General features: G+C 61.1%; 2 protein-coding genes across 21 annotated transcripts in view; both read left to right on the plus strand.

The window, feature by feature from the left end:
• Window positions 1-9371, plus strand: part of PIP5K1C (phosphatidylinositol-4-phosphate 5-kinase type 1 gamma) — a 55890-nt gene extending 46519 nt beyond the window's left edge. For 4 of the 20 annotated variants that reach the window (XR_004314357.1, XR_004314356.1, XR_004314363.1 and 1 more), the window contains 5 exons: window positions 122-226; window positions 2130-2376; window positions 3686-3853; window positions 4615-6273; window positions 6562-6626. Coding sequence is in view for 11 of the 20 variants with exons in the window: in XM_032465949.1 (XP_032321840.1) it covers window positions 122-226; window positions 2130-2376; window positions 3686-4018 (685 nt within the window). In the remaining 9 variants the exon portion in view is untranslated. Of the gene's footprint in view, window positions 1-121; window positions 227-2129; window positions 2377-3685; window positions 6274-6561 lie in introns of those variants that run through there. The other 16 variants (XR_004314360.1, XR_004314359.1, XR_004314362.1 and 13 more) reach the window with 13 other exon arrangements.
• Window positions 9372-11051: 1680 nt separating this feature from the next.
• Window positions 11052-24831, plus strand: CACTIN (cactin, spliceosome C complex subunit). Its single transcript, XM_032465961.1, has 10 exons — window positions 11052-11253; window positions 13473-13959; window positions 16631-16726; window positions 17220-17365; window positions 18178-18340; window positions 18421-18535; window positions 21556-21748; window positions 22352-22474; window positions 22587-22870; window positions 23342-24831. Exons 1-10 carry the CDS (start codon window positions 11093-11095, stop codon window positions 23830-23832), a joined length of 2259 nt encoding a protein of 752 aa, XP_032321852.1. The 5' UTR covers window positions 11052-11092; the 3' UTR covers window positions 23833-24831.
• Window positions 24832-25914: the final 1083 nt, after the last annotated feature.

Raw genomic sequence — 25914 nt, forward strand, 5'->3', positions numbered from 1 at the left:
CCTCATGGAGTCTCCCAGCTTCCCAGCGGGACTGGAAGTTGGCCCCAGCCTGGAGCTCAGCTGGCCCTTCTGGGGGAACAGAGAGGCAGGAAACTGAGGCGCAGCCTCCCGTTGCCTCCAGGCCTCAGGAGGAGGTGCACGCAGAGGAGGACCTGCAGCAGATCACGGTGCAGGTGGAGCCCGCATGCAGCGTGGAGATCGTGGTCCCCAAGGAGGAGGACGCGGGGTGAGTAGCCGCCGGGTCCTTGCGGTAGCGCTGATGGGTTCCTGTACATGCCCTGCTCTGGTCCCAGTGGCCACGCGCGGTCACGTGGCCAGCTGGCCGCAGGGCAAGCTGGGAAAAGCAGTCCACGCGCGGGGGGCGGGCACAGGCTTCGGGCCCCAGGGAAGGGGGCGCGGGATGCTGGAATGGCGGGGTCTCGTCCTGGGGACGGGTTGCCTCCTCTGGGCTCAGAGCCGCCTGCCGTCTGAGGCCCCTTCCCTCCCACCCGCCCTCTCTCCGCCTGGTAGCCTTGCCGGGGGCTGGCCAGCCGGGGCCTCACAGGGTTCTCAGAGAACCGCTCTGAGACTTACTCTTTTTCCTGCCGTGTTTTGTTTTTATCTCATTCACTCTAACTCGCGGGGCACGTCTGCCCTTTCGCTGCTTCTGGTCTGCGTTCTCACTCGTTCCTCCCTCCAGCGTCTGTCGGCTGCTCACGGTCCTTCCTCTTTAGTGACGAGACCCATAGGGCTGTGCCTCCCCTGTGCACACTGCTTTTGCCGCGTCCCCTGGGTTTTGCCACAAAGCGGTGCTTTTATACTGGCCCGTGTGTGGATGGTTAGTGACTTTAATTTCCTCTTTGAACTCAGGTAGTGGCTTCCAACCACCTGAGGGTGGTTCTGCCCTGGGCAACGTCTGGGGACACCTAGTGGTCATGACTAGGGAGTTCCTGGCATCGGGGGTGGGGGGGGTGGGGGAGGGCAGAGACGCTGTCCACACCCATCGTGCCCAGGATGCCCCCGCAGAGAGTGGCCTGCCCGATGTCAGCAGTGTCAAGGGGAGACTGAACTAAGGGGTTTTAGGGGTGTCTCTCAAATTCTGCATGTTTAGGGTTTTTTTTACCTTTTTAGTACTTCTAATTTTGTTAGGTTTTGAACTGAAGATAGCGGACTTAAAAACAACCTATGCTTTTTTTCTTAACAGATTGAAAGTGTTTAGGTCAAATACAAAGTTTGTTTGACGTGTCTGTGGACATAAGGGAGAAAGTGTCTTCTCTGTGAGAGGACAGACGGTTCCCTATGAGCCCGCTCTGTCCGGTGCCGTGACTGGTGGCGTCGTTCACTCCTTACTTGTCTCTCGTCTGTGTGGTTTCTTTGATTCTGTAACTGCGTCATCGCGGTCTTGCCTTTCTCATAATTTTTGTTTCGCATACTTTTTGGAGTTCCTGCTCTGTTTGAGGAGACTTTCCTCTGCACTCACAGCACGCTGTTCCCTGGGCACCCATTTCCCGGTGCATGCTGTCCTTACTCCCCACACGCAGACACGTGTGCGCACACGCCAACCAGTCCCTGCCACTGTCAGCTTTTTTGCCATTAACTAAAGTCTCACAGTGTAAGGTGTCATTCAGTCTTTGTCCAAACAAACAAGCCGCCCTCAGGCAGGACTGGAGAAGCAGTTCCCCGCAGTCACAGGTTCTCTGTCATCTCATGGCCTTTGAACTGTGAGGTGAGAATTAGGCATCGATCGCACGGCCACCAGCTGAGGCCTTGGGCTCTTTCCTCACCGTCGCCCTGAGCCTGTTTCCTCTGTAACACAGGACAGCAGCAGCCCCCTTCCCCAACGAGGTTCGTGGGTTTATTCCTGCAAGGCCTTGGAACAGGCTTAGTGCATAGCGAGCGCCCAGGAAAGAGGAAAAAGAGGTTTTGACCCCTTGGGGTGGGTGCCCTGTGTCCCCACTTTACAGATGTGGAAACTGAGGCTCCAAGAAGGAAAATGATCTCCTGGGTTGCCCAGTGAGGCACTGGTGGTCTGTGAGCGGGCTCTGCCCACAGGTGTGGGCACGTCGATCCCTGGCCGCAGCCGTGTTCGGGGGAGTTTTGTTTGTTTTGTGTGTAAACTAGAACTTACTGGAATGTATCCCCGTGGTCAGACTTCCTGCGTCTCTCGTCTCTGTGGTGAGAGGGAGTGGGGCAGGTCCCAAGCTGTGGGCAGGGGAGGAGCGTGCTGTCTGCAGCATCCCCCCAGGATTCCCGTGTCCTGCCCGTGTCCCCAGAGAGGGGGCGTCCCCGGCCTGCGCCTCTGCCGCCGCTGTCGAAGCCGAAACCGCCAGCCAGGCCTCCGAGCCCGCCAGCCAGGCCTCCGACGAGGAGGACGCTCCCTCCACGGACATCTACTTTGTAAGTCCCCTGGGCCCCCTCCTGCCGCTGGGCCCTCGACCGCTGGCACTCACACGTGCACACACACTCACCTGCCCACGCACTTCAGCACGTCCCACACACGAGACCACATGTGCCCACCCATTCACACACACGCACATTGCACGTCACGCACACATGCTCACAGGGCACCCGTGCCCCCCTACACGCCCGCACACTCAGCATGCAGACTCACGTGTGTGCTCACCTTTCAGCACTGCAGTCCAGGTGTCCTTGCACGCTCCTGCACACACTCACACTCAGGCGGTGTGGACCGCCGGGCCCCTCACCATCCTCCCCAGGCCTCATGACCACATCTGGCTGTGAGTCAAGGCCCTGACCCCAGCTGTGCCACCTCATCCCCCAGGGAAACATCTGGAGTCCTCAAGCGCTCAGCCCCGCCGGCCCAAGGGCAGGCCCAGGCCCTGGATCCCCGGGGCCGCCTGGGCTGGCTGTGACACGCACTTTCTCTTGCTGGGTGATGTGTGCGGCGGGCGGGATCCATGCTCAGCAAGGCCTGGGCACCACGGCAAGGGGCAGGTGGGCTCCACACCGCTGACCTCACGGGCCAAGGACGCACAGCTGCTCCTGGACGAGCAGGAAGGGGCCCTGCGTGGGGACCTGGGACCTCCCTCCAGAGCTGGGAGTGTGTCCCCCTCATACCTCCCACGCGCAGGCAGGTAGATGAGCTGGGAGCCTGGGTGAGCTGGGTGCGTGATGGTCAGGGAGCCTGCAAAGCCCAGGCCAGTGACCCCTCCTGACAGTGGATCCTGGAGCCGTTTCCACTGGTGGCCCTGCTCAGGGGTCAGATGGTCCCAGTTACAACAGAGACGGCCAGACACCAGGTCAGCCACCTGTCGTCTTCCCAGACCTTCGTTCTTACCTCTGACCTCCGACCCTGCCCCGGGAAGGGGAGCCGGGGGTCCGCCCTCTGCCCGGCGCTGGGCTTCGGGGCCTGTCTGGGTGAGCCTGGCCCTCCCACTAGCACTGCGGCTTTGTAACTGGCACCTCCCTGCTCTCTCCCAAGCCGGTGCTGCTGGCGTGCGGGCGCCTGCCCGGTCTGGAGGGTACAGGGTGCACCCTGTGTGCGGCCCGCACCCACCATCAGCTCAGCCGTTCTCTGGATCTGTGTGTGAGGCGGCCTGGGCCGTGTTCTGTCGTGTGCGTTGGGGTCCAGAAACCCGAGTGGGCATCTGGGCCCCACATGTGGCAGCGGGGGAGACCAGTGGGACCCCCACCCCTACTTCCTGCTTGGCCGTCGGCTCACCTGCCCTGCCCGGTGCCCTCCCAGCCTGACTGCCCGCCAGATTCCTGTGGCCTCATCCTGTCACCTCATCCTGTCCTCTGTTTGCTTCCTCCCCCGCCCTCCCGGCCCGCCCAGTTCACCGATGGGAGGTACTGGATTTACTCTCCCCGGCATCGCCGACTGCGGGCCGTGACGCTGAGCTCCTCGGGGACTGTAAGTGACCATGGCAGGCCTCCAGGGAGCCCAGCCCCTGCCCCACGCCCTGGCAGCAGGGAGCCCCAGGTGCTGGCCTGCCCTCCTCCTCTGAGAAGGGTCTTGTGGCTGAGCTTGGCCGCGCTCGCCCACATAGGGTGCCGTGCTGCGGGACTCTCGTGGTGATGTCACTTAATCCCCGCTGCGGAGGGCATCACTGGGCCTGCAGGCTCACAGTTGGGGCTCTGGGGGCCGGCCTGGCCGTGGCAGGGTCTGCATCGGACCCCAGGTCCCTGGCCACCCCTGCCGCTTATCCCAGCCCTCCCAAGTCAGGGACCTGCCAGGTGGACAAGTTCTCACTCACTGAGACCTCACTGCCAACGGCTGTCAAGGGGCTTCTGTCCCCTGAAGTGGGAGGCCACACAGGTCAGCGGAGGGGCTGCAAAGCCAGGATCTTAACTGCAGGAGAGAGGAGCTCATGTCTCCGTACCCATTTCATAGATGGAGAGACCGAGAGACGGCTCCTGAGGAGCCCAAGAGAGTATGGTTTAGACAAGATCTGGGTCCCAAACTTCAGGCACCTGTGTGTCTAGTAGACACATTCCACACAGGGTGCATGGGTTGCTATGTGGAAATCGTGTAGCAGTGGAATTGTCAGTGCCTGTAACTGTCATCGTGAGCAAGAAATGACGGGTCCAGAAAGGTCAAGTAACCTACCAGAGACTCACAGCACTTGAACGGCAGAACAGGGCAAAGGCCTAAAGTGAAACTTTGGCTTTCAGGATGAGGCCCCTGAGGCCACACTCCAGCCCCGTCAGCACCCCCTTGGAGCATCACCGGGTGCAGGGCAAGGCCAAACAAGCCCGAGGAGGGGAGACCACCTCCCCAGCCCTCCCAGCACAGAAGAGGAAGGGCGGTCTTGGCGGGGGCGTTGCAGGAGCAGGAGCTTGGGGGCTGAGGGGAGGGGAGGGAGCGGCAAGAGAGGGGCTGGCCCCCGAAACCTGCTGTGCGGGGAGGGCACGCCCTTGGCCTGACTTCTGCTTCTCGCGGGGTCCCCGAACCCTCTCATCCTCCTCACTTGGAGCCCCAGCAGGGCGGCCACCCCAGCGCTGGGCGTCTGCTGTGGCCCCTGGCGGCCCAGCCCACCTCCCAGGCTTCCAGCTGGATGGGGAGGCTGGGGTCTTGTTGCTTTGTGGCCACCTGAAGGAGTGAGCGGGGCCTGCGCTGGGGGCCTGTCCTGCTGCCCAGGCGCCTTTGTGCAAATCTGTCCACAGGTGGACACCGCCCTGGTGGGTGTGCGGCCCTGGGCTGAGGGCTGAGCTGCGAGCAAGGAGTGGCCTGTGAGCCGCGGGGAGGAGGGGGAGGAGGGGGTCGAGCAGACGCAGAGGCAAGGGCTTCCTGGGCATGGGTGAGGCCGCAGGCGGGCCCTGAGGGGCAGAAAACAGAGGCTGGCTGGTGGTCATCTAACCAGGCCAGGGAGGAGTGGGTCTGGGGGGCCACGGTGGGCTTAGGGGCCATGGAACACCCGGGGGTTGGTCAGGACAGGTGTGTGCTCCGGCCTGGGTCCAGGTCGTGGGCTGCGGGCATTGAAGACTGGCGGTGTGCGGGGGGAGCAGGAGAGGAAGAAGAGAGGAGAGGGCGGCTGGGGGCCCTGAGGAGGCCGCCAGGCCCGGGAGGGTTCTGGAGGTGGGAGCAGATCCGGGAAGGACAGGGCTGCTGGGGCAACGTGCGTTCTCCTCGCAGTGGCTGGGGCTGCCCCTTGGCAGCCAGACCCCACTCTGCCTGGCCCCAGGCCTGGCCCTGCTGCGCCTACTCCTTGGTCTCCCCTAAGCAAATCTGTGTGTTCTCGTTCTGAAAGCCCTCCCAGATCAGAAAATGGGCTCCCCTCTGTGCCCTAGCACCCCCACCACTCAGGGCCCCCAGCAGCGGGTCCCCAGCCCTGCTCCAGCTGGTGGCCCCCAGTGCCCATGTGGCAGGCAGGGTCTGAGGCTGGGGTACTGCTGGGCCGGGTCGGAGGTCTGGGTGCTGCCGGGTAGGGGAGGGCAAACCCAGCCCCACCCGCCTTCCCCCTGCTGTGCCCGCCCTGCCTTGACCCCATTCACCGCTGGCTTCCTGCCACCCGCCCTGCGCTGCGAGCAAGGGGTGGCCACTCAGCCCCGCCGAGCCCGAGGGCTGTCCAGGTTGGGGCAGGTCCCCATCAGGGAGAGGGCAGTAGGAGCTGAGCCGCCCACTGGTCCCGCACTGGGGGGCCCCCTCTTTTATTTCTGTTTCTTCCTTCCTCCCTCTCGCCTCTCGCGCCTCCTCGCACCCTGCTCTTCTCTGCGCCCTTCCTGCACGCGCGCCCGCCCGCCCTGCAGCCCAGCGACGAGAGGAGCTGGGTGTACTCCCCGCTCCACTATAGCGCGCAGGCCCGCCCAGCCTCCGACGGCGAGAGCGACACAGTAAGTGCGCCGGGCTGGCCAGCTGGGCCCCTGGGGCTCAGACCCGGGGCCTTGGCCACGGAGGGCCTGCAAGCACGGCCCCACATGCCCCCGGGACCAATGGGGACACAGGCCGGGGGCGGGAGGGGCAGCCGGGCTCTCACTGCGCGGTGGCCCGTGTCCAGCCCTCGGCTCGTGGGGTCCCTGGCCCGTGGCATCGGCCATCAGGCCAGACCCGGCCACGGCAGGCCTGGCGGGTGGGGGTCCAGCCAGCCCACCGCTTCCTCACCGGCCCCCTTGTCTCCGCAGTAAGTCCTGTGCAGTCACTGACCTGGAGCGGAGCGCCTGCTGCTGCCCTGGCCGCTGCCTGGAGGCACTGCCCACCCCGCTCAGCCCAGAGCTCGGGAGACGCCCACCTGGCCTCCGCTCGCCCTCGTCCTCCCCTCGACGACGCCGACGCCCGGGCTGCAGAGCGATCCCACCCGGGCTGCCCGCCCAGCCCCGGCTCCCTGTCAACTACTTGCGCCTGATACTGTGAACCCTCCTGAGTTTCCAATCATGTATTTATTTTGGGTCCTTGTTCTTTGCACAGAGGTGGCAGCACACGTGTGTGTGTGTTTTATAGAAAAAGAAAAAGGAAAAAAAAACCCACAACAGAAAAGAAAAAACTCCATTCCACTGCACTTCTGTTCTGTGCTGTGCTTGCATGTGTCTTGCTGAGGGAGCAGGCCCTCGGCTCTGGGGACCTGCGCCCCAGTGGCCCTGGCGCCCCAGCTGGAATCCACTCTGAGTCCCAGCTGGGATGGACGGCTGCCTAGGATGGAAAGGCCGCGGGGTCCCTGTGGGTCCCCAGGGCACCTCTGGAGGCCGCCCACGGTGCCTGCCAGGCCCCGAGCTGGACACCGTCCTTGAGGGGGTGGTCTGCACCCAGCCGCCCCTGCCAGCTGTGTCTGTTTCCGCCACCTGCCTCCCGGTGACCACAAGCTGGACTCTCCCACCAAGACTAGAACCTCCACGTGGACTCACAGCTGCCCCATGTCGGTGGAGCTCAGAGCTGTGGGCTTCTCTCTCCAGAAGACAGTTCTGAGCCCTGGGAGGAGGCAGCCAGGCCCTCGGGCTACGGGATGTCCAGAGAGCTGTGTCCTGGAGTAGAGCTCCCGCAGTCAGGCCTCCCAGCCCAGAGAAACAGACCCCTCTCCAGTAAAAGGCCCCCAGGACTGAGGTGGGCAGCCTCTCTTTTAAATGATGGTGACATTGGTGCAGACTAAAGGATAGGGTAAGGAATTCTTACGGAAAACCAGTTGTTTTTGGATTGTCATCTTCAGCAGCAGCAGCCCCTCTTGGGCCCAGAGCCTCGCAGGGTGGTCTCCGGGAGCCCCCACTGTGTCCACAGGGGGCTGACAGCTTTGCAGGGTCTCTCCTGCCTCCTGAGAGATGACACATCAGAGATGGATTCCCCCTGCCACTTGGCTTAACCCCACTCGGCCTGCATGGGTGGAGCTGGGAGCCAGCTACGAGTGGAGGCGACACCTGCTGGAAGAATTCTCCCCACCTGAGACAGCTAGAGAAGCCACCAGTCTAGGAGCTTGGATTTTTCAAGTCTGATGCAAGTTCACGCACCACTGTCCTGCTGCGCGGGCCCCTCTTTGCCTCCCCTCACACTGCCCGCTTCGTATGCCTGGAGGGCCCACGTCGGCCCCCTGGAGAATCAGGCCATGCCCCGGGGACAGCACCCCGGCTCTGAGCAGGGCCTCCAGGGACACAGTTGGGGAAGAGGACCCAAAGAGGACCTGTCAGAACAAGCCTGCAAGGGTCCCAGACTAGAAGCAAAACTGTGTCCTCCCCTCCTGCCAAGGAGAGAGTGTCCGCACCCCGGAGTGTCCTTCGCCCGGACTTCACCAGTCCGTGCCTGCCCTGCCCTACCTGCCGAGGGGGGAGGCGGGCTAAGTGGGCCAAGGTCTGAAGGTGACGAAAGGGGACTGTTGTGTTGCCCAGATGCCGATACTGAAGTCCCCACCCAGCTCCCAGCGTCCGGGCACAGAGACATGGTGAGTCCTTTGGGGACAACCAGAGCAGCAGGCCCCATGCCCAGGTCATCCTCTGCCATCTGGAGCCTCGGGCACTCAGCACCCTAGGCTTCCCTGAGTGAATCCCAGAGCAAAGTGTTGGTCAGAGGCTGACCTGGAGCAATTTGCAAACCTCTTGTATATCATGACATTTAACTTTCGCTAAGTCACGAACACCCCTTTGGAGCCCTGCTTTGTGTTGGTTGCATTCTTTGTCCCTTTTCAGAGAACTGTCATATGGATGCAAAGTGGTCCCTGGACCGGGCCGACGGAAGGCATGTGCTTCTGTTCAGGGCAAGGGTGGGAAGGCAAGATCTTATTTATAACGTGCAGCGAACTCACGGCCTTCCCGAGGCCCTCCGCAAGGAGGGCCCTGGACCCACCCAGCTGTCTCGCCCCGCCGCAGGATAGTAATCTGTCAGCTCTTCCGTGGCGATTCGCTGATTCCGTCCTGGCTCGTCCCTGACGGCTGCTGTCAGTAACATGGGCACTGTCTGCATTGCCGTACTGTAAAAAGGAAAGGCATTTTCTGAGACTGACAAGGTGGAGCCTTCCATGTATCCCCTGCCAGCCTCCGTCCTCTGCCGCCTCTCGCCCCCTCCCTCCACCACCTGGCTCAGTGCAATACTATCCTGGCGGGGTCCCTTGCCATGGTACTGTCGCCGCAGCCCCTCGGTCCCCAGCCCAGGACGAGCACCCTCAGCCGCCTTCTCTGGTGGTTCAGTTGCATCACCTGTCCCCACCCCAACCTCATTTTTATGGCCGAACTGATTTCGAAACACAATGAAACTGCAAACCTTGTGTGTCTTAATTCTCTCCGGGGGTCCCGTGTGCTCAGCCCCCGTGGTCTGGTGTGTGACAATCCGGAGCACAGCCTCCTCGGGCACAGGATGCCGTCCCGCTCAAACCCAGAGCCGCGGGCGCCCCTGTAACCCTGCAGCCCCTGCTGGCCCCGTAACACCCATATGCAGCCCCAGACCCCCACCCCAGCCCAGCTGCCTCCCTCTTTTTACGTTGAAGAGATCTCTCTAATAAATCGGGTAATAAGCATCAGTCGCCTCTTTCTGCTTCTCTGCACATTCTGGTGTTCTGGGTGGGAGTTTAAGGACTGAGTTTGAGAGCAGAAAGAAGCCTTAGCAAGAATCAAAATATTTAAATAACAGCAATGAACCCAAATGCCTCAGTAGCCATGGCCTCCTTTGGGTTTCAGTTCAGTTTGGAAAAACTTTTTTTTTTTTTAATTTTATTATTGAAGTGTGGTCAGTTTCAGAAAAACTTTTAAAAGCTGACGTCAGTGCAGCCCAGCCCAAGGGAACAAACGCTCCCCGGAGTTTGTTTTTGTCCTGCCAGAGTCACTCAAATGGATGAATGCACAGACCCCTTTTAAGGGGAAAATATTTCTCCCAGACTGCGAATTTGAGAAACATTGTGTTGAAAGTAAGATCCTGTCTGTGAGCAAGCCCTTGGGAACCCAATTTTAATCACAGACGCAGACACAATTTATACACTAGGCTCATGGGTCATCTCGAGTGCGCTCGCCTCGCATTCAGAGATGAGTATTCAGATGCTCTCAAGGACGCATCTGCACTGTGAAAATCACGTTGTGGGCCATCCGGTCACCAGGACAGCCCACGTCTCATGACAGTTATCAAGGGGTCCCTCCTGCCACCACCCCCACCTGCACCTCGGCACCAGCTGAGCATATTAAGTTAGCATTTAGAGTGGTGTTAGCAAGTTGTATTATAAAGTGTTGGCTTAAGATATTAAGTACTATCCTTTGGGGTGGACTAGGGGAGCTCAGAGCAGGACTTCGGGGTCCTTCAGATCCCAGGTCTCCACTCTTGCCCCGGTGTGGTCTTGCCTCTGCCCACCTGCTCTGTAGGGACTCAGCCTAGCAACCCTTTTCATCCCTCTCTGCTCAAAGCCCTCCCACGGTTTGCCAGCACCCGCAGGACAAAGCTGGACCACCACGTTCAAATCCCAGCTCCACGCTGCCTTATTGGGGCGAGAGGGAAGGTGTTAAAGTAACTGTCCCTCTCAGCCTCAGTGTCTCCATCTATAAAATGGGGTTGATGGGGAATTTAAGGAGTTATCTAAGTACTTTTCTCTTTAAGCTTAACCCCTGAAACACAGAGGTATTCATCGGCGGGTGGTGGAGCATGAAGGTGACCCTCACAGAAGGTCAGCTCAACATCTAAGGCTTTTCTGCTTCTGTCCCAGCTCCCACCCCTGGCCTCCTTGAGCAGCCCTGATTCTAATCTACGCTCTGGAGGGTTCCCCGCCTCCACAGCCCGCGAGATCTCGCTTCCCGGACACGCCTCCCTCGGCCCCGCCCGGCGGCCCCGCCGTCTCTTGATCCCTCCTCCTGGACCCCGCCCACGCCGGCTCCACTTCCCCTCTTTAGAGGCTTCTCGGTCCCGCCTCCCCAGGTTCCGCCCCACTGACCGTTCCTGGTTCGCCCTTGCTCCGCCCACAGCTCCTCTGGCTGCCTGAGGCCCGAGGCCCCATCTGGGGCTGCCCTTAGTACTGCCTGAAGAGCGAGTCCCCAACCCTGGCGGCGAGAGTCCGGCCGGAGCCCATCACGCAGGCCCTGTTTAAGGGCCGTGGAGAGGTTATAGGGGATCGGAGTCCGCGCAGGATGGGCGTCTGGATGGGTTCCTATCTCCTTGCTCAGGCGTGGATGGGGCAGCCAGGCACGCGCCGCGAGCGAGGAAGGCCCCCGGCACAGGCCCCGGATATTTGTGTCAGCGCCCCCGCCGCCACCGTCCCAGCCGATGGGTCGGGACACACGTTCGCGCTCACGGTCGGCCGGTCGCAGGGGCCGAAGGCAGCGGAGTCGGAGCCAAAGTCGGAGCAGAAGCCATGGGCGGCGAAACCGGCGGCGCCGGGATGACGAGGGGCGGCGCAGGCGGAGACGGAGGAGCCGGGAGCGCAGGTAGGATCGTTGTGTGAGCCGCGCTGAGGATCCGGCTCTAGCCCTCGGAGAGCTAGGAGACCCTCGAGTTAGTCACGGAGGACTTCCTGAAGAAGGGGACGTCTGAGCACGAGTCGGAATTAACCAGGCAGTGAAAGGAAAGCGAGAGGCGTTTCAGGCAGGGCACCTGATGATTGCAGGTACAGCAAGAAGCGCAGTGAGCGAGGCGAAAAGGGAGTAGATGAGGTTGGAGAGGAAACGGGAGACCAGATCGTGCAGTCTTGCGTACCGTCGTGAAGGGTTTGATTGTTATTTGGAGGGAGTAGGGCGCTGTGGAGGATTTTGAACCAGGGAGTGCTACGGTTTGGATTACCTTGCAGAAGTCCCGCTGGTTTCGCTTGGACTGAGAGGGTAGGCAGGAGTGACACCAGGGAGGAGGAAGATACTACCGTTGTCTAGGCAACAGAAGATGATGGCCTTCAGGAGAGGGAGGCTGAGGGGAGGACCAGTGGGAAACTGAGTAGATTTGATAGGAATTTCAGAAGCAGAAGTGACACTTGCTAACAAAGGTGGGATGTGAGAGAGAAGAACTGTTGATGGTAGGTGGCAGGACTCAGTTGACTCCTAGGACTTGGGGATCAGCTTCCCCTCGGCCCACAGCCCTTTTTTTTCTGAAGATGAAGCACCTGGCCAGACTTTGCTTGAGTCTGCTCCAGCACAAAGGAACCAGAACCGTGATAGGCACTGACTCTCAGACCTGGGTCCCAGTGCTGGCTCAGCCCATAACTGACTGAAACCCAGGCCAGTCCCTGCCCCGCTGTGGCCCAGGTTTCCTCATCTGCGTCCTCCGGATGTCCGTGGAGCCTCTCCAGGCATGTGCTATCTTCCATCCCTTCAGCCTGTCTCCACACCATAGCCAGAGTGGCTGTAGTCAGACATAGCTAATCACTCTCTAGGTTGAGAAAGTGACTCTTCCTTTTGAGTCTCATAAGATCATTCCCACCAGGAATTCCTGGAAGATATAAGCAGCAGAAATATTAAAGAGATGGCTTAAACCAGGGCTTGGCAAACCACGATCTGTGGACCAAGAATAGTTTTTATATTTTTAAACGGTGAGAAGAAAAGTAAAAAGAATAGTATTTCATGACATGTGAAAATTATGTGAAATTCAAATTTTGATGTCCAGAAATAAAATTTTATTGAACAAATTTATGCCCGTTTGTTCATGTAACCTCCGTGGCCACCTCTGCAGTGTGACAGCAGAGCTGAGTGGTTGTGCCCGAGACTGCCGAGCTCTTTACAGAGAAAAGTTTGCTAGCTCTGGGTTAAGTCCCTGGTGTTGATGTTTTCTTATTGATTCATGTGTAGCAGTAAGTCTTGTTATCATCTTTGAATTTTTTTTTCATCTACTATTTCCTATGGTTTTAATTATTCATAAGAACCAGCCACCCTAGATATATCATTAGAGCCAGTGTCATTTATGAAGATTTGACCAGATTTGTAGTTTGTATCTAAGGACTCCAAAATAATTGGGTTTTGTGATGTAGATCTTTTTGATGTGAGCTTAATAGGTAGAGCATTTAACAAGATAAAGGCAAATTTTGTTGCTCAAAGTCCCCCAACATTAAAGAATATGATCTTGAGACTCTATCCCTTCCCTTCCCTTCCCTGCTTACAGCACCCTTCCATGGTTCTTTATTCCTGCCGATATTACACCAGTTCAGTCCTGTAGGACAGTTAAACACCACTTCTTCCTGTAAGCCCTCCCTTGACACCTTGGACAGAGCCTATAGCTCCTGCACCATCAGGGAGCCCACCTCCCTTCCCTCCCTCCCCCTTGCTCCCTCTGCTTCAACCACACAGGCCTGATTGCTGCTTCTTGAATATGCGAAGCAAATTCCTGCCCCAGGGCCTTTGCTCTTGCTGTGCCATCTCCCTGGATCACTGTCTCCGCAGATCTCCTCATGGCTTCCTTTCCCACTTCCTCCAGTGTCACCACCTGACGGAGATCCTCCCTGACCTCCAGGTTCTAATGCTACCCACACTCTTTGTGGCTCATGGCACCATCTGGTCTCACACTGTGTGCTTACTTGTTGATGTGAGCCCCACAGAGCAGGGACCATCAATGTTTAGATCACGGCTATATCCCCTGAACCTCAAACAGCTCCTGGCATGCAGCAGGCGTCCAGGAAACAGCTGTCGAACAGATGCCCGACTGGCAGTCGGTGTTCCCTCCACAGGTCGGATTCAGATGAAGAGCGGTGGCGGCAGCGGCGAGGCAGGCGGAGCCGGAGCCCCCCACTGCCCCGATGGCGCGTGCAGGACGGGTCCTCTCAGTCCGACTCGGGTGATGACCGGCAGCAGCAGCAGCGGGGCCGATGGGCCCACCGCCGCCGGCGGGCACGCTCCTGGTCCCCGGGCTCCTCCACGTCCGGCTCTGCGTCCCCAGACCGCTCTCGGAGCCCCGGGGAGGCGGCGGCAGCCCTGAGCCAGCAGCAGAGCCTGCAGGAGCGGCTTCGGCTGCGGGAGGAGCGGAAGCAGCAGGAGGAGCTGATGAAGGCCTTCGAGACGCCCGAGGAGAAGCGCGCCCGCCGGCTGGCCAAGAAGGAGGCCAAGGAGAGGAAGAAGCGGGAGAAGATGGGCTGGGGCGAGGAGTACATGGGCTACACCAACACCGACAACCCCTTCGGCGACAACAACCTCCTGGGCACCTTCATCTGGAACAAGGTGAGCCCGGCGGGGCCACCGGCCGTTCCGTGCTGGCACCGTTCCCCGTCTCCTGGTTCTCGCTTCGTAGACTATTGACGCATTCTGTTTTAAAAGACATTATTCAGCATTGCCAGCACACGTTCCCAGGTTGTACCTTGCCATTCGGAGTGATTTCACACACGCACATGCCAGCTTCTGTGGTGTTGACTGTCTCCTGCAGTGTCAGATCTCAGGTACCCTGGGCCCACAGACTCAGCCTGGCCTCAGATGTGCCTGGAGAACAGGTTCTCTGCGTCACCGCCTGCCCATGGGATCCCACAGTCACAGATGCTCAGTCGGCTCAGAGCTGTCATCTCATTCCCGAGATGACAATCACGCACCAGTCGCTTCCCTGCCAGCCATGGCCTTGGGCATGGGCTTAAAACAGCAGAATGTCCCTCACAGTTCTGGAGTCCAGAAGTGTAAAATCAGGGTGTCTGCAGAGCCACGTTCCTTCCCTCTACAGGTTTAGGGGAGACTCTTCCCTGCCTCTTCCAGCTTCTGGGGGTTGCTGGCCACTCTTGGCTCATAGCTGCATCCCTCACCGTCTCTGCCCCTATTGTCACATGGCTGCCTTCCCTATGCATCTGTGTCTTCATGGCGTTCCCTTGTCTGTGTCTGTGTGTCCCGATTTCCCTCCTCTTGTAAGGATGCCAGGCATTGGATTAGAGCCCGGGCTTATCCGGTTTGACATCAACTAATTACATTTGCAGAGACCCTGTTTCCAAATCAGGTCATGTTCACAGGTTCCGGGTTTTGGGACATGGACATACCTTTTTGGAGGTCACAGTTCAACCTGACACAGTGGGGGAGGGTGAGAGCGGGCGGGCACCAGCAAAGTCAAGGTGTCTCCCGCTTACCACACATGCTCCAGGCACAGATCCTTGCCACTGTGTTGAAGACACGGAGCTCATCCTACCTCAGGGCCTTTGCACTCACCATTCCTCTGCCTGGAACACTCCCCAGCCCTTCCCACGGCTGCTTCTTACTCAGCCTTCAGATCTCAGGTGCCGCGTCCCCCCTTCCTCTGAGAGGCCTTCCTGGCCCCCGTGGTCCCCTGGGTCCTGGTGTTCTTTATCAAGGTACCGCCTCTCCCTTCCTAGTGCTTTACTAACAAGCCCGTGAATCACGACCTTGCTGGGTACCAGATTCCATGTGGGTCCTGGGCGTGTGTCAGGGAGCAACAGAGACAAAGACCCCTGTTCCTGTGGGGCCAGCAGTCTGGTGCGGGAGACAGGCTGTAAATAAGTGAATTGGCTGAGTCCACAGAGGAGAGAACGAAGGCTTGGGGGCAGGAGGAGGGCACGGCGGCTGTAGTTTAAATACGCAGCTCCAGAAAGGTCTCTTTGCAAAGGCGACATCTAAACACACGTCTGCTTTATACGGTGCATTTCCTGCTGGACTGTGAGCTTGTGGGCCAGCTCTGTCCCCAGGCCCTGGCACACAGTAGGTGCTCTCTAAATGTCAAATGAATGAGCTGGTCTTGAGAGGTCTCCTGGTCCGGAGGCCTTCATCGGCCCTCCTGAGAGAAGCACGTGGGGGTTGGCCCCACTCAGCCGCTGAGGCCTCTCTAGTTCTGGTGGCGTCACATGTCTTGTCCCCACGTCCTCGAGGCAGCCGGGCAGGTGGGGTGGAAGTTGCACAGAAACATGCCTCCGCACCTGGCGTGGCTCAGAGGGCGCTCTGTGTGTCCATCTGCACATCAGCCCACCTTGCTGCAGCCTTGTCAGCATCAGGACACTAAGCTGGTCATGAATGGCAGGCCTGGGACTTGAACCAGGCTGTCCGGCTCCCTGTCTGGGCCCTCAGCTCCTATTCCTTGTGGCTGGAGACACAGGGAGCGTGGTCATTGCCCGCCTGTGTAAAACATGGCGCCCGGCCCAGGCCAGGGCTGGGGAGGCTGAGGAGCCACATAGGTGCCAAGGGGTGGCCCCAGGCCAGGCAGCCCCGGGTCACACTTGAGGTGCGTGTTTCCATGTGCGGGGATCCTTGAGCACCCCTCGGAGCCAGGGGAGGTGACAGGAAGTACAGGGCTCGCAACTGCACGGGCAATGACTGTAAGATGATGCTGGGAGGGGTGGGGGGACTTGAGGAGCCAGTGCTCCAAGCACCCTCCAGCAGGTGAGGACAGGGACGAGGAGGGCCCGCGCGCTGTGCCCAGGGTCTGAGTGGGGCAGCTCTGCCTTTGCTCATCATGAGCCCCGCCAGTGCACCTTTGTAGCCTTCTTGTTCAGTCGCTGGTTCCACCTCTCCCCGCAGCAGCCCGGGGTCTGACCTGCTGAGGCCAGTGCAGCTGGGCTTCTGTGTAAAACAAGAGTCAGCAGGTGCAAGTAAGGCTCCTGTGTGTGAGAGATTCACGGATCCTGCCAGGGCTGGGGAGCTGCTGCTTCTCTGTGTCTCAGCGCACGTCTCAGGGCAGAGGGCAGGGCGCTCCTCGCTGTGGAGCACGTTGAACTGATTCTGCAGGTGGTAAGGGGTTCGTGTCTTCCGTGGAAGCTGGGCGGTGGCCGTGGGCAGGGCTCTTCTCTCAGCCCCGCTCTCCTTACGCAGATGCTCTGCCTGGTGGGTCTCCGTCTCAGAGACCGTGGTCCTGGGGAGGGTGATGGGGGGGGGGGTGTCCCTGCTCAGCGGGCTGTGGTTGCCCTTCCAGGCCCTGGAGAAGAAGGGGATCAGCCACCTGGAGGAGAAGGAGCTGAAGGAGCGGAACAAGCGGATCCAGGAGGACAACCGGCTGGAGCTGCAGAAGGTGGGGGCACCCCGGGCCCCCGCGCAGGGCCAGACGCCTTCTCCCCTTCTCTCCTGAGGGCTTAGGGCTGGCTCACCCTGGCTTACGTTGAGGGGGGCCTGATCGGGTTACGTGGAAAGTCCAGGGGTCATTGGCTTCAGGCACAGCTGGATCCGGGGGCCCAGGCAGTGACTCCAGAGAGCTGTTTCCCTCCACCTCAGCTCTGTTAGCCTCTGGGATTTGCTCTGAGATGCTCTCTGCAGGGTGGCTGAAGTGGCCACTCCAGGCTCCTGTGTCTCGAGCAGAAGACAGCCCCTTCTGTCCCCGGGGTCTGTCCAGAGCCTCAGGCATCCCTGGACCGATTCCTGTGTCTGGGGCCAGGAGGCTGTGGCCAGACCTTGGTTATAGTCCCACTTTGACCCTAGGGAGCCCCAGGGCTTGAGAGGGCATGGGGCAGACCCCACGGGAGCCCCGTCGTGTGCTGTCCCGCCCTCATCCTCCCCGACACCCCCAGGTGAAGCAGCTGCGGCTGGAGCGGGAGCGGGAGAAGGCCATGCGGGAGCAGGAGCTGGAGATGCTGCAGCGGGAGAAGGAGGCGGAGCACTTCAAGACGTGGGAGGAGCAGGAGGACAACTTCCATCTCCAGCAGGCCAAGCTCCGGTGCGGCGGCGGGCGGGGCCCCACCCCCCAACCCCCTCCTGGACCCCAGGGCACGGAGCCCAGAGCCTGCTCCCCCAGCTGCCCCCTTGCCCCGTGAATTTCCACCCACCACCTCTTCGGGGTCCCTCCCTGACCCCTCTCTGGTGCCTGCCCCTGCCTCGTGCTTGCCACTTTTCTTCTGGTTTCTTCGTCACACCCACTGCCCCGCGGGGCCGGGTGCTGAGGGACGTGCAACCCCGCTACTGGTAGAGGTGCGCGTGCCCAGCCAACACTGACTAACTAGGCCCTCTCCACCGCCAGCCAGCCCCATTTACAGACGGGGAAGTGAGGCTCCTGGGGCGTCATGAGTTGCCCAAAGGCACGTGAGGTGTCTGAGCCCTGGGCCTGGCACCTGCTCGCCGTGCTGTCCGCAGCCGCACCAGCCCCCAGGGGCTCAGACCTGCCTGGGCACGGGGCTCCCTGCGGTTGAACCAGGGTCAGCCTCTGGCGCGCGTCCCTGAGGCTCCGGATCTTTCACCCAGGTGGTCTGTCTGCTGGAAGGGGGCGGTCCTCTCTGTCCCTCTGTCCGGCCCACCTGCTGCTCTTCACACCCACGCTCGCTCCCGCCTCTGCCCCTTGCGGGGCCTGTGCCTTCTTACTGCCCTGTCTTCCTCCTCCACTGATGCCCCCCCTTCCAGGAAGCCTTCCCTGTCCACCACCCACTGCGGGAGGGACTCCACCCCTGGCTCCTGTGCCAGTCAATCCCCAAGGGCAGGGTCTTCAGGAGGGCGAGCCCACCCCCGGCTCTGACCCTGCCCCCGGCTCTCTGGCAGCTCCAAGATCCGCATCCGAGATGGGCGGGCCAAGCCCATCGACCTGCTGGCCAAGTACATCAGCGCCGAGGACGACGACCTGGCTGTGGAGATGCACGAGCCCTACACCTTCCTCAACGGCCTCACTGTGGCCGACATGGAGGACCTGCTGGAGGACATCCAGGTACTGCCAGCGCCGCCGGGCCCCGCCGCCACGCCCGGGCCCCGGCAGGCCCTCACCGCCCTCTGCGCCCCCACCCCCAGGTGTACATGGAGCTGGAGCAAGGCAAGAATGTGGACTTCTGGCGGGACATGACCGTCATCACAGAGGATGAGATCTCCAAGCTCCGCAAGCTCGAGGCCTCGGGCAAGGGCCCAGGTAACGCGGGCTGGGCCGCCCGGGCACACATCTGGGTTTGCTGGGAGCCGCCAGGGGGCAGCACTGGGCAGCAGGACGGCCAGCCCTGCGCGAGGGGCTCTCTGGCAGGGGGAGGGGCTCACCCCGCAGCGCCCACGGGCTTCCAGGCTGAGCGCTTGGCTTCTGTGGGAGCAGCACCAGGGGGGCTTTTTGGTTTGGGTTCCAAGCTTTTGCCAGAGGCTCAGTCGATTTGAGGGAAAGCAGGACCCACCTCCACTTGGCGTGACCGCTTGTAATCTCGCATTCCTTTTCAATCAACTATTTTCATCAAAACAAGTGCACGCGTGTAATGGCAAGGGAGGCACGCCCGGCAGCGGTTTGGGCCCAGACCATTCTCGGGGGGGCCGTCCTGGGCGCTGTGGTCGGTGGGCAGCCTCCCTGCCCCCACCCACTCGGTGCCAGGAGCCCCCTGGTCATAACAGCCATGGATGTCCCCCTGACATGGCCCGGTGTCCCCTGGGGGGAGATGGAGTCCACTCTGGTTGAGAGCCACTTCTCTAAAAGCTCAGGTGGCCGCGGCAGTCCCTCCCCCTGAAGCCGCCGGCTTTAACGATGTCCAGCTCCCGGGGGTCTTAAGTCCACGTTGCCAAGCTCCATCTCTCATTGCCCACCCGCAGTGGCCGAGGACATACGCCCTCCTGTGCAAATGCTTGCTGCTCAGACGGGGTGGTCGAGCAGCTCCCTTCCTCTTAGGAGGATGAGGAATAGCCTCTATCTTTGTAAGCGGGGTTTTGTTTCTCTCAGCCCATTTAGCAGCGTGGCTGTAAGTAATTCCAGGGAACGGAAGGATATCTGTCATCAGAAATGCCTGTCCAGAAACATTTCCTTTGGTGGCAGTGGGCTGGCCGGGAGGGCGCTGCAGGGCCCTGGGACAGGATGGGGCAGGGCGCACCCTCCAGTAACTTCTGGGGAGAGGCAGGAAGTCGTGGCGTCTGGAGCGCCAGGAATCTTCTCCAGCCGGTGGTTGCAGGACGGGTCTGGAACTCCAGGGGCAGGGCCTTTCCCCCCAACCCTGGGGCTGCAGAAAAGCGTGGAGGGACATTGTGTCCAGGGCTCCCCACGAACCTAGTCCATATCCTCCCCCTGGCGCTTCCCTTCCCCTCCTTCTACCACGTCGGTCGCCCCTCTGTGCATTTTCCTTCATCACATGGTACGGTCAGGGTCCCAGGTGGCTCCAGGTGCCCTCAAAGAGTGTGTGTGTGGCTTTATTTCTTCTTTTGGCCTGATTCCAGGAGAAGACGGGAGCCTGGAGGTTTGACTCCATGGCTCCCGGAGTCCCGCCCGCGGGTGCTGTTCTTCGTCCTTTCAAATTAAGTTGGACCCTTTTCTTTCCTCTTCTCTCCTCCCCTCCCCTTTTCTCTTTCTTTTTTTTCTCTTTGTAGCTAGAAAATCCTAACTGTACAATCAGGTGCACAGTAGAAAATGCACCTGGACTCCCCTACACCCTCCCCAGCGGGTCCCCGGACTCCCCTGCACCCTACCCAGTGGGTCCTCCCAGTGGGCATCTCTGAGGAGATGCCCTTTCCCACCCGAACAGGGAGGGCCTCCCGTCTCCCCTCCGTGCTGCCGTCTCCTGACATGCTGACCCAGAGGGTGCTCAGCCGGGCCTGTTGGTGGCCATCAGCAGTGGCTTAGCAGCCATGGCTTCCATGGGAGCGGCACCCGTGTGGGCTGTCTGTTAAGGTTGTAGGTTTTCACCGGTGGCTCCGTCCATTTGAGCGAGTACAGGCCCAGCTTATGTTTGAGTCAGTGCAGGATGCGGCTCCGCTTGGCTGGGTGTGGGAGTCATCACCAAGTTCGGTTTTGGTCCCACGATGTTCCTGCACCTGCTGCAGACTAAGGCCAGGCTGCTTGGTAGCCCAGCGGAGGGTGGAGCCTCCAGATGCTGATTCCCAGCTTGGGAAGGGACTGAGGTCTTTCTTCACCCTGTCTGATCAGCTGTGACCTTTTGTCCACTGGCAGGGGTCGCAGAAGCCGGCTTTGAGTAGAGAACACAAGGTGGTCACCTGCCCCCGCATTCTCCCAGCAGCTGCAGACTGGGCTCCCCTTGGCCCAGCACAGTGCTAGGGAAATGGCAGCCAGAGGCCCAAGGAGGCCCTTGCCCTTGGGAAGCCACGAATCCGACATGCAGGCCAAGGGAGCAATGTGGGGGTCAGGGAAGTCTTCCCAATAAGAGGGTTGTTCTTGCTGAGCACTGAGGACAGGTGGGATCTAGGAGACAAAGGCTCTGGGGCGGGGACACACACACACACACACACACACACACACACCCCCACACGTTGGTGTCTAATGAGCAACAAACAAGGAAGCCCATGTGCGGGGGAGAGGTAGCGTCAGGCAGCATCTGCCTCGCCCTCAGGGGCCTCTCAGTCTAGAGGGGGAGCGACATGTACCTGGGCACTCCAGCTCGTGACAGGTGCTAGGACAAACTGCCCTGCAGGACAGAGGGGCCCGCTTAGCTCAGGGCGGCATCAGGACGTCCTGCAGCGCCTGGGAGACAAGCGCTGTCCTGCCGCCTGGAGCTCGCATGCTACACCAGGCCCAGCTAAGCACTCACGTGCTTAGTCCCACTAGGCTTCGCAGAGGGGGAGACTGAGACCCCGAGAAGGTGAGCCACTTGCCCAAGATCACACAGCAGGGACTGGCAGAGCAGAATCTGAATTCTGGAGGGTCTGGCTGCCAGGTAAACCCTCCTGGTTCCACATGGTTCAGGGTGGGCAGTGGTGGCTGGAGTTAAGGTCAGATTCACTGGGAGGGGCTGAGAGATGCCTGCCTGGCCTCCCTCAGGCCCAGGGAGTCAGCCATCCCAGCCAGCGTCCACACTGTTGCCAGCTTGGTGTAGAAGGATCCAGCCAGGGTCAGGGGTGAACCAGAGACCAGGAAGGAGACAGGACCCCTGGTGGCTGAGGTTGTCACAGGCAGAGTGAAGGGGTTAGGACTTGGGCCCAGCCCCGCACTGAATGGCCCCCACCCCACTGCAGGTGAGCGGCGAGAGGGGGTCAACGCCTCAGTGAGTTCCGACGTGCAGTCGGTCTTCAAGGGGAAGACGTACAGCCAGCTGCAGGTCATCTTCCAGGGCATCGAGGGCAAGATCCGGGCCGGGGGCCCCAACCTGGACATGGGCTACTGGGAGAGCCTGCTGCAGCAGCTGCGCGCCCACATGGCACGTGCCAGGTGAGTAGGGGCCTCTCCCGGGAGCCACAGGCCAGCGCCACGGCCTGAAGGGCCCCGCCTGGCCTCCAGCAGCCTGCCTGACTTCCTTCCTGCCTCTGCTGAGCACCTGGTCTTTGTTTTCCCTGGGTCGGCAGACATCACAGGAAGCCCCTGAGGCCGTTGTCCCCCACCTTCCACAGGCCCCACACCCCAGTATACAAATTCTTGGCGTGCTTGGCACCGCCATGTAAACACTGCTTGTCGGCCGTCAAGTGCAGTTGCTGCTAAATTTATCCTCTTCCTCACTGCCTGTGTCCTGTTCCAGCCCAGCTTAGCCATTAAGTCATGCCTGCGTGTGAATACCCGAGCACAGGGACCTGCCACTTCTCTGCCAAGGGATGGCTGTCTGGGGTCTGTGGCCCTGAGTCCCATTTTCCTTGTGACCAAAACCTGGGCCCTCGACTGGCCGTTCCTGTCAGGGTCTCCGTCTGTGCCATGGCCACTGGTTGGTTGCCCTCTCAGTCTGCATGTCCTTGCAGCAAGAAGGGGTGGTCATGAGAGAGCCTGGGGGGTGGCGCTCCTTGCCCTCGGAGTGTCAGGGTGACCACCTGGCCTGTGTTCCAGGCTCCGCGAGCGGCACCAGGACGTGCTGCGGCAGAAGCTGTACAAGCTGAAGCAGGAGCAAGGGGTGGAGAGTGAGCCCCTGTTCCCCATCCTCAAGCAGGAGCCACGGTCTCCCAGCCACAGGTAGGCCAGCAGCTGGACAACCCCACCAGGCTGGGGGCCCTGCCCGCCTCTGAAGGGGCTGGGCCGCACCGGCCGCCCGCCCGCCCGGCTCAGTCCAGCCCTCTCTCTGCAGCCTGGAGCCTGAGGACCCGGCCCCCACCCCACCTGGGCCCTCCTCAGAGGGCGGCCCCGCGGAGCCAGAGGGGGAAGGGGCGGCGCCCGCAGAGGGAGAGGCGGACGGAGAGGCGGTGCTCAACGAGGAGGACCTGATCCAGCAGAGCCTGGACGACTACGATGCTGGCAAGTACAGCCCGCGGCTGCTCACGGCCCACGAGCTGCCGCTGGACGCCCACGTGCTGGAGCCAGACGAGGACCTGCAGCGCCTGCAGCTGTCCCGGCAGCAGCTCCAGGTCACAGGTGCGTGCGGGGGCGGGGGGGTGGGGGGGCTCCCGCCCGGTAGGGGGTCTTGATGGGGAACCTGCTCCTGATCCTCTCTGAGCAGAGGCTCATTCACTGTCTCGCCCATTCATTTGTTCTGGGCGGGACGGCGGGTCCCAAGGACACAGGGATGGCAGGTTTTCTTTCTGTGCCCAGCTCCGCTCCGAGCTCCATACACCACGTGCTGGCCGGGGCCCTGGCCTCCCTGGGCATCGTCACCCGTACAGAGAAAGTCGCTGGGGAGAGGCCCCTTCCCTGAGGTCCCCCTGTGGGTCTCTGACCACCTGGCACTTCAGCCAACTCACAGGGGCGCATGGTGTTTGATGCCCGCCCAGGAGGAAGGGGGAGCGTTGGGGGCCTGCCCCTCAGCGGGCCTCAGCTCCCCTCGCAGGAGGGCTTGGAGGGTGGCAGTGGCGGTGCCGGGTCCAGGTTAACGTGCCCCACCCACAGGCGACGCCAGCGAGAGCGCAGAGGACATCTTCTTCCGGCGGGCCAAGGAGGGCATGGGCCAGGACGAGGCACAGTTCAGCGTGGAGATGCCGCTGACCGGCAAGGCCTACCTGTGGGCGGACAAGTACCGGCCGCGCAAGCCACGCTTCTTCAACCGTGTGCACACGGGCTTTGAGTGGAACAAGTACAACCAGACGCACTACGACTTCGACAACCCGCCGCCCAAGATCGTGCAGGGCTACAAGTTCAACATCTTCTACCCCGACCTCATCGACAAGCGCTCCACGCCCGAGTACTTCCTGGAGGCCTGCCCCGACAACAAGGACTTCGCCACCCTGCGCTTCCACGCCGGGCCGCCCTACGAAGACATCGCCTTCAAGATCGTCAACCGTGAGTGGGAGTACTCGCACCGCCACGGCTTCCGCTGCCAGTTCGCCAACGGCATCTTCCAGCTCTGGTTCCACTTCAAGCGCTACCGCTACCGGCGGTGACGCCCCAGCCTCCTCTCGGACCCCCTCTGGGACCCAGAGAGCTGGCAGGGGGCATGAGGGGCCTGCAGTCCCCTCTGGCTGGGCCTTGTCCTCACAGGGCCTCCCTTTCCCCGGCGTGAGCACGGGCCACGGGAGAGCCCGCCTCAGAGAGCTGAGGGGGCGATGGGATGGGGGGGTGCTGATGGGGTTGTCAGAGCCCAGGGAACCCAGCACGTGTCCACCGGCCTCAGTTCTCTGACCGCCGCCCAAGCCCCATCTGAGACAGACCTCACATGGCGTGCCCTGAGCCAGGGCTGCAGGGGGCTCACCAGGGGCAGGTCACTGAGTCCAGGTCGTCGATCAGTCCCTAGACACAGCTGGCAGCTGCAAGACCGGCAGGACCGGAGCTCCAGGCCCTTCCCGCAGGCTGCCTTCCTCGGGCCCGTGAGTGCATGTTCCAGGAGCGTGCATCCGGGACACCTGGGCTCTGCGGTCCCCCCAGCTCACTCCTGGTGCTGGCCAGGTCGGTCTCCTCCACCCTCAGGTCTGGGAACCAAAGGTCACTGGGACATCCTTCCACAGCCACTGAGCACAGGGGCTCCCGGGTGCCCCACCTGGCCTGGGCCCTCAGGCGTCCCTCCACAGCGGGACGGCTGTGTTCCTCAGGGCTGCCTCCCAGCCACCACAGAGCCACCCTCCTCGTCCCCGCGTCTCGGACGGGGACAGGCGCGGGCCTGACAGGTACGACCACTCAGCCAGCCACCGACTGTCAGCAGTCCACCAGGCAGGCCGAGTTCAGAAGCAGATTTCATGTTTTCTTACGTACACGTCTCCAGCCCAAAGTGGGGGAGCTCTGGCGGGCCCCGCCCAGACCCTCGCGCCGTCTGGAAGCACTGCAGGCGGTTTCTCTGCAGACTTTTTTAGGTGTAGGGGAGGGGGGTGGAATCCTGTTTATTTTCATTTAATTGGTCTACTGGTGAGATTGCATGTTTTTTTAATAAATGTTTTATTTTAGAATAATTTTAAATTTTCAGAAATGCTACAAAGGTGGTCTAGCGTTCCTGCCCCCACACCCACACCCAGCTGTCCCCACCGTTGACGTGTCTAACCACGGCACAACTGCACAACTGAGGAAGTAGGCAGCTAAGACGGCCTTTTGAAAGCAACCACAGCACCTAAAAATAGTTAATAGTAGTCCCTTAGGGAATGTGTAGTCTCAGGGTTTCCTCCATCTTCGCCCCCGACCCTCAGCCTCGTCTCCCGGGACAAGGGTGCGATCATAAACGCCCCAGACTCGGACACAGGCGCGGGAGGGAAGTAGCTGCTCCCCAGAGCCAGGGGGACGATGCGCAGCAGGGTCTGGGGATGTCTGTGGTCATCACGACTGGGGGCTCCTGGCCTCGAGTGTGGGGACCAGGGAGGCTGCTCCACACCCCGCGGTGCCCAGGACAGCCCCGCAGAGGGCGGCCTGCCCCGATGTCCACAGCGCAGAGACTGACACTCCCCAGGCTGCTGGCCGTCTCCCAGCCCTGACTCACTATCCCAGGAGCTTCTGGGTCCACCCTGGCCTCCACCTTGCCTGCCTGACCTCACACAGCCTCATGTGGCAGTGGACACATTCTAGACAGCAGAGCCTGGGGACTTGGCAGGGGCACCCACTCCACATGGCAGGCCCCGGCGCAGCCAGCTGGCCTGGTCCAGGATGAAGAGCCCATGTCGTGATGCCCGCAGCCATACCCACCCCTTCTGGGACCCTCAAAGGACATCAGTCAGCAACTGCTGACTGCCAGAGCAGTCTTAGACTCCTTTGGGCTGCCACGACCAACTGGTGCTTGGCCTGCTCTGCTGTCTGGGAGTTGGACAGGCCCCTGGGAGTGGGGGTGGGGGCTGCAGATCTGGGAGGCACTTCACGCCTAGCACAGTGCTTGGTCGCCAGGTGGGTAGGGCCCTGTTCTGTTCTCAGTGCCGGCTGTGCATGGCCACGAGGGTCTGGCCTGAGCTGGTGTTACCTGGACCTCACACCAGCCTTACGCAGTAGCATCTATGTGTGTTTGGGGAAGCAGGAGGCTCTGGGTGGCAGGAACAAGCTGGCAGTGCCCCCAA

This window comes from Camelus ferus, chromosome 22, assembly GCF_009834535.1.
Source record: "Camelus ferus isolate YT-003-E chromosome 22, BCGSAC_Cfer_1.0, whole genome shotgun sequence".
Lineage (NCBI taxonomy): Eukaryota > Metazoa > Chordata > Mammalia > Artiodactyla > Camelidae > Camelus > Camelus ferus.

Excerpts from the sequence above, each read along its gene's own strand:
- CACTIN (XM_032465961.1), top strand. The coding sequence starts at position 11,093 with ATGGGTCGGGACACACGTTCGCGCTCACGGTCGGCCGGTCGCAGGGGC. Across the intron at positions 11,254-13,472 it reads CGGAGGAGCCGGGAGCGCAG|GTCGGATTCAGATGAAGAGC; the intron begins GTAGGATCGTTG and ends TTCCCTCCACAG. Across the intron at positions 18,341-18,420 it reads ACCTGCTGGAGGACATCCAG|GTGTACATGGAGCTGGAGCA; the intron begins GTACTGCCAGCG and ends CCCCACCCCCAG.